We start from the raw sequence: 12,050 nt of genomic DNA on the forward strand, positions 1-12,050 counted from the left end.
AGCGTGGTGCCCCGTGCCCCGAGGAGTGAGTGGGTGGCGCCGGGGACGCTGCAGGGCTGCTTGGGTCTCCTTCCACGTGGCAGCTGCTGGCTGGGTCCGAAAAACTGTAGAGTTGAGTTGCCTAGTGCGGAAAGGGGGAGGGCTTGCTGAAGTCTAGCCCCAGAAGAGAGGAGTGATCTTATAGGGGTGACAGGAAGGGGGGGGGGTCTTGTGCTAATATCAGACTTCCCCTTCCCCCTCCTGCTTGCTTCAGGGGGTTCTTCTGGGGAGGGAGGCCGGATACTGGCCAGCAGGGGCTTCAGAGCACGCTCTGCCCCTTGCGGACCTTTAGGGGCCTGGGGAAGTGCGGCTTTAGACTCTGGGAGCCCGGCTCTGCGTGTCTTGGCCTGGATGGAAAAGCCCGGCCGCGCGCCAAGAAGCTGTTGCGCACGGACAGGACCTTCCCTGTCTCTGATAGTGACACACGGCAGGAGCCCAGCGTCAGGTGCGCCCCTAGCACTGCCGGTCCGCCCAGAGCCACCTGGGCGGCACCCGCTGGGAAGCCCCGGGCTCTATATGGCCTCCTTGAAGGCCCCCTTTCCCGGCCGGCACCAGGGGACTCAGGAGCCACCATGATGCAGGACGAGTCTCTGGGTCGTCCGCGCTCTTCGCTAAGTGCTCTGTTGCTGTGCAGCCTTTCGGCCAGCATGGCCCCCACGCTGCAGGTGGCGTTCAGGAGGCGCTGGTGGATGGCAGGCACCGCGGTGCTGGAGAACTCTTCTTCTCTGCGGTGCTCCTGGGCTGGAGCTCCCTGCTGATCATGCTCAAGAACGAGGGCTTCTATTCCAGCTTGTGCCCAGGTATGCCCAAGAAGGGGCCAGTGAGGCCTGGGAACGGCAGCAGAGGGGGGAAGGTGGACACTTGCCAAGACAGGTGGCCAAGTGGACAGAAACCAGGGCTGCTTAAGAGGGAGCTCTTGCCAGAGGGTTGGACAGCCCCACTTCTTGACCTCTTCAAACTTCCTCTAGAGAAAGGCCCATTCGACCATATTCATCTAACCCAGTCTTCACTAATGTCCTCCAGATCCTGGGAGTGGCCCCTGGGGTTCTAAGCCTTTGGCAGCCTCAGGTCTAGAGCAAGGTGGAAATTCCTAGAAGCGCAGCAGTTAGGAGTTCCCGTTGTGGCCCAGTGGTTAACAAATCTGACTAGGACATGAGGTTTCCGGTTTGATCCCTGGCCTTGCTCAGTGGGTTAAGGATCCAGTGTTGCTGCGAGCTGTGGTATAGGTCGCAGACGCGTTGCTGCGGCTCTGGCGTAGGCCAGCGGCTACAGCTCTGATTAGACCCCTAGCCTGGGAACCTCCATATGCCTCCGGAGCGGCCCTAGAAAAGGCAAAAAGACCAAAAAAAAAAAAAAAGGTGGCAGCAGTTAGCTGGTGAGGGCTTTCTTACTAGGGCTGCGTGAAGGCTGAAGGAGGCAAAGGAGAGCCAACAAGGAGGTAAAGAGAAGGAGAGGCACCTCCTTTTTCAAGCCATTTGAGCCCCCGGGTCTTCAAGTTACCATTTGTACAAAGTTAATAGCTCATTTCCTCTAGGCCCTGACTTGTGCCTCATTTTCCGTTTTGGTCTCCTTGGCTTTGAAAGAGGGGCCCCAAATGCAGGAGTGGGAATTCCAACAATCCTTGGGAGCAGTGACTGCTTCCCAGCCTGCAGGTGCCTGGAGGCAGGGAGGCACCCCTCTTGGTGTCTGGGACTTGAGGCTCTGGTGCTGTGAATGCCGTCTTTCTTTTCTGGGAAGGAGGGAGCTGGGCTGACAAGCTCAGCCCAAGGAGCTAGATGGATGTGGAGTCTGGCCCTTCCTCTCCCTCCTCATCCTCTTCCTCCAGTCTTCTTGCTGTGGAACAGGCTTTGGAGGAAGGCCAGCTTGGGTTAGAATCCCAGCTTCCACCACTTTTTATCATCTGGGTGACATTGACAAGTTCCTTAAAACATTGAGCTTCAATCACTGGGGCTGCATTGTCACAGCTGTAGCTTGGATTCGATCCCTGGCCCGGGAACTTCCATATGCCTGGGTGTGGCCCAAGTAAATAAATAAAGTTGGAGTTCCCTGGTGCTGTAGTGGTTAAAAAATCCAGTGGCTCAGATCGCTGCTGTGGCCTGGGTTCAATCCCTGGTCCAGGAACTTCCATATGCTGAGTGCAGCCAAGTTTTGTTTTTTGTTTTTTGTTTTTTTTTTTCTTTTCAGCTTTTTAGGGCCACTCTTGAAGTATATGGAGGTTCCCAGGCTAGGGGTCCAATTGGAGCTACAGCTGCTGGCCTATGCCACAGCCACAGCAGCGCGGGATGAAAGCCACGTCTGCGACCTACACCACAGCTCACGGGAATGCTGGATCTTTAACCCACTGAGCGAGGCCAGGGATCGAACCCATAACCTCATGGTTCCTATTCGGATTAGTTTCCACTGTGCCACGATGGGAACTCTGCCAAGATTTAAAAAAAAATAAAGTATACAAGTTGATGGCTTTTAGTTAATTCAGAGTTGTGCCACCATAACCACAACCAATTTTAGAACATTTTCTTTACCCACTAAAGTCACCCTGGACCCACTAGTGATGCCCGTTCACTCCCCCCACCTCTTCTTCTGCCCCAAGCAGTAGGCAACCACTCTGCTACTTTCTCTTATAGGTTTTCCTATGACAAAAATAGATTTGCCTATTCTGAACATTTCATATACATGTCATCTTATAATAGGTAATCTTTTGTGACTGGCTTTTTTTTGGGGGGGGCGCACCCACGGCATACAGAGATTCCCAGGCTAGGGGTCCAATTGGATCTATAGCCACTGGCCTACACCAGCGCTCACAGCAACACTGGATCCTTAACCCATTGAGCAAGGCCAGGGATCGAATCTTCGTCCTCATGGATGCTAGTCAGATTCTTTAACCATTGAGCCATGACGGGAACTCCTGGCTTTTTTTCATTTATGTTTTCAAGGTTCATTCATGTTGGTAAGTATATTATGACTTGGTTTCTTTCCAAGTCCTTTGTTACTACATTTTATTTATTTATTTTTATTTTTTTGTCTTTTTAGGGTGCACCTGCAGCATATGGAAATTCCCAGGCTAGGGGTCAAATTGGAGATGCATTTACCAGCCTACCCCAGAGCCACAGCAATCCCAGATCTGAGCCTGTCTGCCACCCACACCGAAGCTCACAGCAATGCCGGATCCTTAACCCACTGAGCAAGGCCAGGGATCGAACCTGCATCCTCATGGATGGATACTATGTTGGGTTCATAACCTGCTGAGCCACAGTGGGAACACCCCACATTTTATTTCATTCAACAGTTGATGGATGTTTGGGTTGTTTCCACTTTTTGGGTATTATGAGTAAGGCTTCTGTGAACAGACATACAATTTCTGTGTGGACATATGCTTTCCTTCCGTATGGAATTGCTCAGCCAAAGGGTAAATCTGAGTTTAACATTTTTTTTTTTTTTTTGTCTTTTTGTCTTTTGTTGTTGTTGCTATTTCTTGGGCCGCTCCCGCGGCATATGGAGGTTCCCAGGCTAGGGGTCGAATCGGAGCTGTAGCCACCGGCCTATGCCAGAGCCACAGCAACTCGGGATCCGAGCCACGTCTGCAACCTACACCACAGCTCACGGCAACACCGGATCGTTAACCCACTGAGCAAGGTCAGGGATTGAACCCGCAACCTCATGGTTCCTAGTCGGATTCGTTAACCACTGCGCCACGACGGGAACTCCTGAGTTTAACATTTTGAGGAACTGTTCGACTTTTCCCATGTGGCTAGGCCATTTTACATTCCCTCCAGCAGTGTTTGAGGGTTCCAATTTCTCCACATCCTGGACAACATCTCTTATTATTCATCTCTTATAGTCATTTTTAGGGACATAAAGTGTTATCTTTTTGTAGTTTTGATTTGCATTTCCTAGTGGCTAATGATGGTGGGTATTTTTTCATGTGCTTACTGGCCATTGGTGTATTTTCTTTGGAGAAATATCTATCCAGATCCTTGGCTCCTTTTAAAATTGAATCATTTTTATTGAGTTGTAAGAGTTCCTTGTATTGTAGATATAAGTCCCTTATTAGATACATGATTTGCATTTTTTCTCCCACTGTGGTTTGTCTTTTCACATTCTTCATGGTGTCCTTTGGAACACAAAATTTGGTTTTTTGGTTATTTTTACTTTTTTTTTTTTTTTTTTTTTGCCTTTTTGTCTTTTCTAGGGCCATACCCTCGGCATATGGAGGTTCCCAGGCTGGGGGTCCAATCGGAGCTGTAGCCGCCGGCCTACACCAGAGCCACAGCAACTCAGGATCGAGCCACGTCTGTGACCGACACCACAGCTCACAGCAATGCCAGATCCTTAATTCACTGAATGAGGCCAGGGCTCGAACCCGCAACCTCATGGTTCCTAGTTGGATTTGTTAACCACTGAGCCATGACGGGAACTCCTATTTTTACTATTTTTTAAAATTGAAGTACACCTTATTTACAATGTTGTGTTTCGGTTTACAGCAAAATGATTTAGTTATATATGTGTGTATATAATATATATATATTCTTTTTTGTATTCTTTTTTTTTTTTTTTTTGTAATGGCCGAACCCAAGGCATATGGAAGTTCCCAGGCCAGGGATCGAATCTGAGCCACAGCTGCAACAACCCATGCCATAGCTATGGCAGTGCAAGATCCTTTAACTCACTGTGCTGGGCCAAGAGTTGAACCTGTACCTCCACAGTGACCCAAGCCACTGCGTCAGATTCTTAACCCACTGTGCCGCAGTGGGAACTTCTCTTTTTTGTATTCTTTTCCATTATGGTTTATTTCAAGATTTTGAATATGGGAGTTCCCACTGTGGCTCAGCAGGAAATAGCCGACTAGTATCCAAGAGGATGTGGGTTCGATCCCTGGCCGTGCTCAGTGGGTTAAGGATCCAGCATTGTCGTGAGCAGACATGGTTTGGATCCTGGCTGTGTCTGTGGCAAAGATCAGCAGCTGCAGCTCTGATTCAGCCCTTAGCCTGGGAACCTCCATATGCCACAAGTATGGTCCTAAAAAGCAAAAAAAGGAGTTCCCGTCATGGCGCAGTGGTTAACGAATCCGACTAGGAACCATGATGTTGCGGTTTCAATCCCTGGCCTCGCTCAGCGGGTTAAGGATCCGGTGTTGCCGTGAGCTGTGGTGTAGGTTGCAGACGCAGCTCAGATCCCGCGTGCTGTGGCTGTGGCGTAGGCCGGTGGCTACAACTCCGATTGGACCCCTAGCCTGGGAACCTCCATATGCTGTGGGAGCGGCCCTAGAAAAGGCAAAAAAAAGAGATTTTAAATATGGTTCCCTGTGCTATACAGTAGGACCTTGTTGTTCATTTAAAGTAGCTTGTATCTGCCAGTTCCAAACTCCTAATTTATCCCCCCTTCCCGTTCGGTAACTGTACATTTGTTTTCCCCATCAGAACCACAAACTTATTTTTAAGTCTTTTTTGGGGGGGGGTGGCTGTCCCTAGCATATGGAACTCCTGAGCCAGGGGTCAGATCAGAGCCACAGTTGTGGCCTATGCTGTAGCGGCAACTCAGGATCCTTAACCCACTGTACCGGGCAAGGGATCAAACCTGCATCCTTGCGTTCCAAGGACACTGCTGATCCCGAAGTGCCAAAGTGGGACCTTCAAAAGTTTTTAGTATTGATGAAGTCCAGTCTGTGTTTTCTTTTGCCATTTGTGTTTTGGTGTCATGTTTAAGAAACCTTTGCCTCATCTAAGATTGCAAAGATTTATGTCTGTTTTCTTCTGAGAATTCCATTTAGATCTTTGATCCATTTGGAGTTAATTTTTGTAAGTAGTGTGAAGTATCCACCTGGTGTTTTCATTTGCCCAGAACTGAGGGCATGTTGGAGCCTGGTGGTTTGGCAAAGTGAACCCTCCCCCTCTTTTCTCAGAATTATTGGTCCACTCTTCAAAAACAAGGTACAACCTGTCTTTTTCATTCAAGGAACTTCAGCCTCTAGAAATCAGCCTGACTGGGGCTGTTCTACTCTGATCTGTGTTAGTCGTGCTGCCCTGTTAAAAGCACCTATTTTCTGCTTTTTTTTTTTTGGCCACACCCCAGACATATGGAAGTTCCCAGGCTAGGGACTGAATCTGAGCTGCAGCTGCAACCTGCATCACAGCTGTGGCAATGCCAGATCCTTTAACCCACTGTGCCTGGCTCGGGATGAAACCCACATCTCTGCAGAAACCCAAGCACACGCACTACAGGGTCCCAACCAGGAATCTGCATTCCAGTCCTGTGTAGGAAGAGGTAGGCAGCATGGCTTCCCACTCTGCTGTGTGCTGCCTGCGGATCTGAGCCAGTTACTTAGCATTCTTAATATTTCTGTTACCATGAATATAAAATGGGACCTTATCCTCCCTGGATCTGCACTTCTCTCCTTTCCTCCTTCCTTCCTTTCTTTCCTTCTTTCTTTCTCTTTCTTTCTTTCCTCCTTCCTTCCTTCCTTCCTTCCTTCCTTCCTGTCTGTCTTTTAGGGCTGCACCTGCAGCATATGGAAATTCCCAGGCTAGGGGCTGAATCAGAGCTGTTGCTGACAGCCTACACCGCAGCTCACAGCAACTCTGGATCCTTAACCAACTGAGTGAGGCTGCGGATTGAACCCACATTGTCTTGGATACCAGTCAGGTTCATAACCTGCTGAGCCACACCCTGCGCTTCTTTCTCATCTTGTCTTATCTTTTCTTTTCCCTTCCTTCCCTCCCTCCCTCTTTTCTTTCTTCCTTCCTTCCTTCCTTCCTTCCTTCCTTCCTTTCTTTCTTTCTTTCTTTCTTTCTTTCTTTCTTTCTTTCTTTCTTTCTTTCTTTCTTTCTTTCTTTCTTTTTTTATTTTCTTTCTTTCTTTTTCTCCCTTCCTTCCTTCCTTCCTTCCTTTCTCTCTCTCTCTCTCTCCCTCTCTTCTTTCTTTCTGCCCCTGTGGCATATGGACATTCCCAGACCAGGGATCACATCTGCTCCACAGCAGTGACCTGAGCCATTTCAGTGACAAGGCCCAGGTCCTAAACCTGCCGCCCACAAGGAAACTCCACAAATCTGTTTATAGAGAAGAGAAAGCTGAAGTTCAGAGATGCTAAGTAATTTATCCAAGGTCACGCAGCTAATAAATAAGGAGCAGAGTGGGTATTCAAACCCAGATCTGACCCCAGAACTTTTCTGGGAAAACTTGAGCTTAGAGTTCTCCTGGGGGAATCCTGCCACAGACAAGACAGCCAGCCAGGGCCCAGTCCTACAGGTGTTTTGGTGAATGTGGTTTGTGTCAGCCTCAGGAGAGTGAAGCAGGGGGTAGGGATGGGGAGAGAGGAGGAGCCATGAGGAAGGACTCACAGACCTGAGAGAAAAAGCAGATGGGATCATTTTGTGAGCAGTGTGAATGTGCCCCAGCTAGTGGTGCCAGAATTGGGCACAAGGAATATTTGACTATGAACCTTGTTTCCCAGACCTAGTCATCTGTAGTTCACTGTCATGATTTTCTCATTTCTGTGTGACGTGGGTACCATTATTTACTTAATACTTCCTTTACTTCCTCTTTTATTTTTTTTTTTTTTTTTTTTTGCTTTATAAGGCCGAACCTGTGGTGTATGGAAGTCTATGACCTACACCATAGCTCAAGGCAGAGCCGGAACCTTAACCCCACTGAGTGAAGCCAGGGATCCAACCTGCATCCTCATGGATACTAGTTGAGTTCTTGACTGCTGAGCCACAACAGGAACTCCCAATAATTCCTTTTAAATCAATCCACTTGAAAAAGAAAAGAGCCTCAGGAGTTGGTGCTGGGCGCAGTGGGTTAAGAATCGGACTGCAGTATGTTCAGAAACTTCCACATACTGCAGGTGTGGCCATAAATAGAAAGAAAGAAAAAAAAGAAGTTGTGTGGCCATAATTGCTTTGTGTCTCAGAGCTTCATTGTCTATAAAATGGGGGTCATTACATTCACTTTTTAGGGTCGTGAAAATTAAATGATAGACTACATAGAAAAACCTGGTGCAAAGTAGGTGTTCATTAATTGAGAGCCAGTGAGAGAAAGTGCCATCTGATTGTGAAAAACTTCAGAGCAGGGACCATTTCTAATTCAGGGGCTGCAAATTCCGATGCCAGCAGGGGCCAGCCGTTAATAATAATGGCATATGGTAATGCACAACATGAGAATAGGGTCAGTAATACTACATTAGCTTTGTAGGGTGACAGTGCTAACTGGACTTACTGTGGTGATCATTTCAAAATGTGTACAGACGTCAAATAACAAAAAAAAAAAAGTCAAATTATTATGCTGTACAGGTGAAACTAATATATTGCGTGTCAAATATACTTTAATAAAAAACATAATAGGGAGTTCCCATTGTGGATCAGTGGTAACGAGCCCAACTAGTATCCACAAGGATGTGGGTTTGGTCCCTGGCCTCGCTCAATGGGTTAAGGATCTGGGGTTGCCTCAAGCTGGGGTGTAGTTTGCAGATGTGGCTTGGATCCTGCATTGTTGTGGCTGTGGTGGAGGCTGGCCCTGCAGCTTGACCACCACTAGCCTGGAAACTTCCATATGCTGCAGGTACGGCCCTAAAAAGAAGAAAATAATAATAATTTGGCCAAGCAGGGCAGACGTAAAACAGCAAATGTCTGAGAGATAGTAGAAATGTGAGGCCTTAGCTTACTTAGAGAGGACAATCCCTGGCAAAAAGGAGTGGCCTCCACTCAGCTCCAGCATTATCCAGATCATTTTTTTTTTCTTTTTCTTTTTGGCTCTACCTGCCGCAGGAAGAAGTTCCCAGGCCAGGGATCAAACCCCGAGCCACAGCAGTAACAGCACCAGGTCCTTAACCTGCTGCACCACAAGGGAACTCAGATCTTCTCATTTATTAAAGAGAAGCAAAACGTCTCGATCTTTATGTGATAACTCCTAGTTTTAAACTGGCACCCAATTAAAAATTTCAAGCCAAGCAAAACATGGGTTCACTGCTGGTCACCAGTTTGCAGCGTCTGGTCTAAATTATCTTTGTATTTTTTTTCCCGCTTTACCCACTGTCCCAACATCATGCCTGTCAAACCATACATGTCATTTAAGTATGAGGAGATTGAATAAACAGGTGCAGACAAACCTGGTGGGGAAAGAACAGAGATAATAAAATCACTAAACTCGGGGGCTGGCCTGAAGCCCAGAGACTGTGTGGTATAAACCACTCAACCCCTCTTTCTGGTGTCTGAGCGTTTCCCCCAGCCTCTGTGCAGCCCATGGCCCAAGGCGCTTCCTCCCCTGGCTGGCCAGCATTCCCGTTCTGCAAATAATTCCTCTGTCCTTCCTTTGTCAGCATACAGATCACTTCTGCCTTCTGCCACCCCTCATGCCCTTTGGATATCTGAAGTCAGCAGTCACTGTCACCAGGGAGAGCAGATCCTGCCCCTTGCCAGCTTTCAGCACGATCACATCTTCCTGTTCTGTTCCCTTCACCGCACATGTCACTATATCAGCATCCGTTTGTTTCCCTGTTTATTATCTAGTACAAGCCCCAGGAGAGCTGAGAACTTTCTGGCTTATTCCCTGTGGGATCCCCAGCACCTAGAGAAGAGGCTCACTACATTGCACCCCCCCCCACCCCAGGAGGCTATCACCTACTCCTTCATCAGCTGGTCCAGGAGCACCTTCCCTGGGCCAGGCCCTGTGCAAAGGTCTTCGTTTCCTTTTTCCAGCTGAATCTCCTAAGGAGCCTAGGTTAGGTCTTCTCTGTTCCCTTTTACAGGCAAGGGACGTAAGGCTGAAAGGGAGGAAGTTACTTGTCCAGGGTTGCCCGGCTAGTAGGGAGGGTCATGGGAATTCAGACCCCCTTCCCTCTGCCTTCCAGGTGCACTCTGAGTTTGCCCTTGGCAATGATGCCTAAGTAACAAATAGGAGACAGGGGGGCCGCCACTTTATGACTCACTGAGCTTTAAGTGATGTGAAATCCCCCCCATCCCCCATCACCAGCCTTTCATTAACCTGTCACAACTCCAAGTTGGCATTTTACCTGGAGGCCAGGTCTTCTCAGAGGTTAACTTTTAAAAGAGTGCTGGAGGGCAGTGCCGTAGTCCTAATTCTGTGCCTCAGTTTCATCATCTGGAGAATGGAGATACTTTATTAGCTGACTCATGGGGCTGTCTGAGTTAATACTGTACCCATTGAGAATATGCCTAGAACATACTTAAATGGTTAAAAAATATTAGCTATTATTTTAAAAAAATATTTTGTGAGACTATAGTTGATTTGCAATAGTTGTGCCAATTTCTGCTGTACGGCAAAGTGACCCAGTCACACACACACACGCACACACAGATTCCTTTATAATATCTTCCGTCATGGTCTATCCCCAGACACTGGATGTAGTTCCCTGTAATATTAGCTATGATTTTAACAGAATGTCATTTATGAAGAAAACATCCTTTAATTTTTTTTTTGCAGTGCTATTATATATTAGACAGGGTATCATTGTACATTCAGTCAGATCCTCAGTGTTCCTAAACCAGTGCCAAAGAGAGTACCATTTTAAAAAGAGGTGGTTTAATCAGCCCTCCGTATCCGTGGATTCAGCATCCTCAGATTTAACCAAAATTCAAAATCAGTCTGTGGCTGGTAGAGTTTGGGGATGTACACCCATGGATATGGAGGGCTAACTGTACTAGCCATTGGTATATCAGACTTGAGTATCTGCTGGGAGCCTGCATTCTCTAAGTTTTAAGGGAATGCCTCTTCCATCAGTTGAGCATCACTCACTGATGTTGCCCCAGATTCAGTGTGGTGCTTCCTGTCTGGGATCTACAACCTCCGAAGCGTAGACAATGAGTGACTTTGAATTTGGTAAATTACTTCAATATTAGTTATCATGTTTGAGCTAGTCAAGGCCTCATATTGGGTATTTGGCTCTCCCTGGGTCAGATACTAATTGCCATTTTATGGAGTCCTTTCCCCACCAGAGGCACCCGGGTGGCAGTAAAGCAGACGCATCGGCCTTGAGTGCAGGACCCTGATCCCAGGCCACTGTCCTGTGCCCAGCTGCTCCTGTGATCATATGTTGCCCTTCCCTCCCCACCCCTCAGCTGAGAACATCACCAACACCACCCAGAATGAGCAGCACCAGTGGCTGAGCTGTAACCAACAGGAAAAGATGCTCAACCTGGGCTTCACCATCGGCTCCTTTGTGCTCAGCTCCACCACTCTGCCTCTGGGGATCCTCATGGACCGCTTCGGCCCCCGGCCCATGAAGCTGGTTGGCAGGTGAGGTGGCTGGGCTGTGGGGAGCTGGAGGAGGCTGTGCTTCAGGGAAGCGGAGGCACAGAGCATTCAGCCCCTCTCTCTTCTCCCCCTACGTCTCCACAGCACCTGCTTTGCCGTGTCCTGCACCCTCATGGCCTTGGCCTCTCGTGACACCAAAGGTGAGATGTCTGGCCTCTTGTGCCCCCACAGGAACAGAATGGGCGAGACGAAGGTAGATGCTACTCCAGCTCTTGCTTTTAGCCTCCCACGCCTCCCCCAAGGCCCTCATCCATCCCTCTCCCCTTCCTAGTTCTGTCTCCATTGATATTCCTGGCTCTGTCCCTGAATGGTTTTGGTGGCATCTGCCTAACGTTCTCTTCACTCACAGTGAGTATGACAGGCCCTGACTTGGCAGCAGGGTACCCAGGAATGGGGTAGGGTACAGGGGCGAGTGAGGGCGAGGGTAGGAGAGGGGCCAGTGGACGCAGATCAAATGCATGTGTGTGTGAAACCGTGCAGGCTGCAGCGCAGTGTGGGTGTGAGGCTGTGTGTATGTGGATGAGACCCTCAGTGTGGATGTTGGGAGGTGTGTGTGTGTGTGTGTGTGTGTGTGTGTGTGTGTGTCCGGAGCCCATAGGTCTCGAACTCTGTCTAGGCACTGGGGCCACAGCACAGAGAACTGATGACTTCTTCACCTTTCTGGAGCTTACATTCAGGGGTTGGGGGAACAGGCAGCCCTAAAAACAAGTAAACTGGAGTTCCCGCTGTGGCTCAGTGGAAACGAA

General features: G+C 48.5%; 1 protein-coding gene across 1 annotated transcript in view; it reads left to right on the forward strand.

Annotated features, from left to right (window-relative positions):
* SLC43A1 (solute carrier family 43 member 1) overlaps positions 1-12,050 on the forward strand; it is a 29,225-nt gene that overhangs the window by 790 nt on the left and 16,385 nt on the right. The window contains 5 exon segments of the mRNA XM_021083036.1: positions 674-753; positions 756-839; positions 11,109-11,286; positions 11,389-11,444; positions 11,576-11,652. Coding sequence (XP_020938695.1) covers positions 687-753; positions 756-839; positions 11,109-11,286; positions 11,389-11,444; positions 11,576-11,652 — 462 coding nt within the window. The 5' untranslated portion in view covers positions 674-686.

This window comes from Sus scrofa, chromosome 2 (assembly GCF_000003025.6).
Source record: "Sus scrofa isolate TJ Tabasco breed Duroc chromosome 2, Sscrofa11.1, whole genome shotgun sequence".
In the NCBI taxonomy this organism is placed as follows: domain Eukaryota; kingdom Metazoa; phylum Chordata; class Mammalia; order Artiodactyla; family Suidae; genus Sus; species Sus scrofa.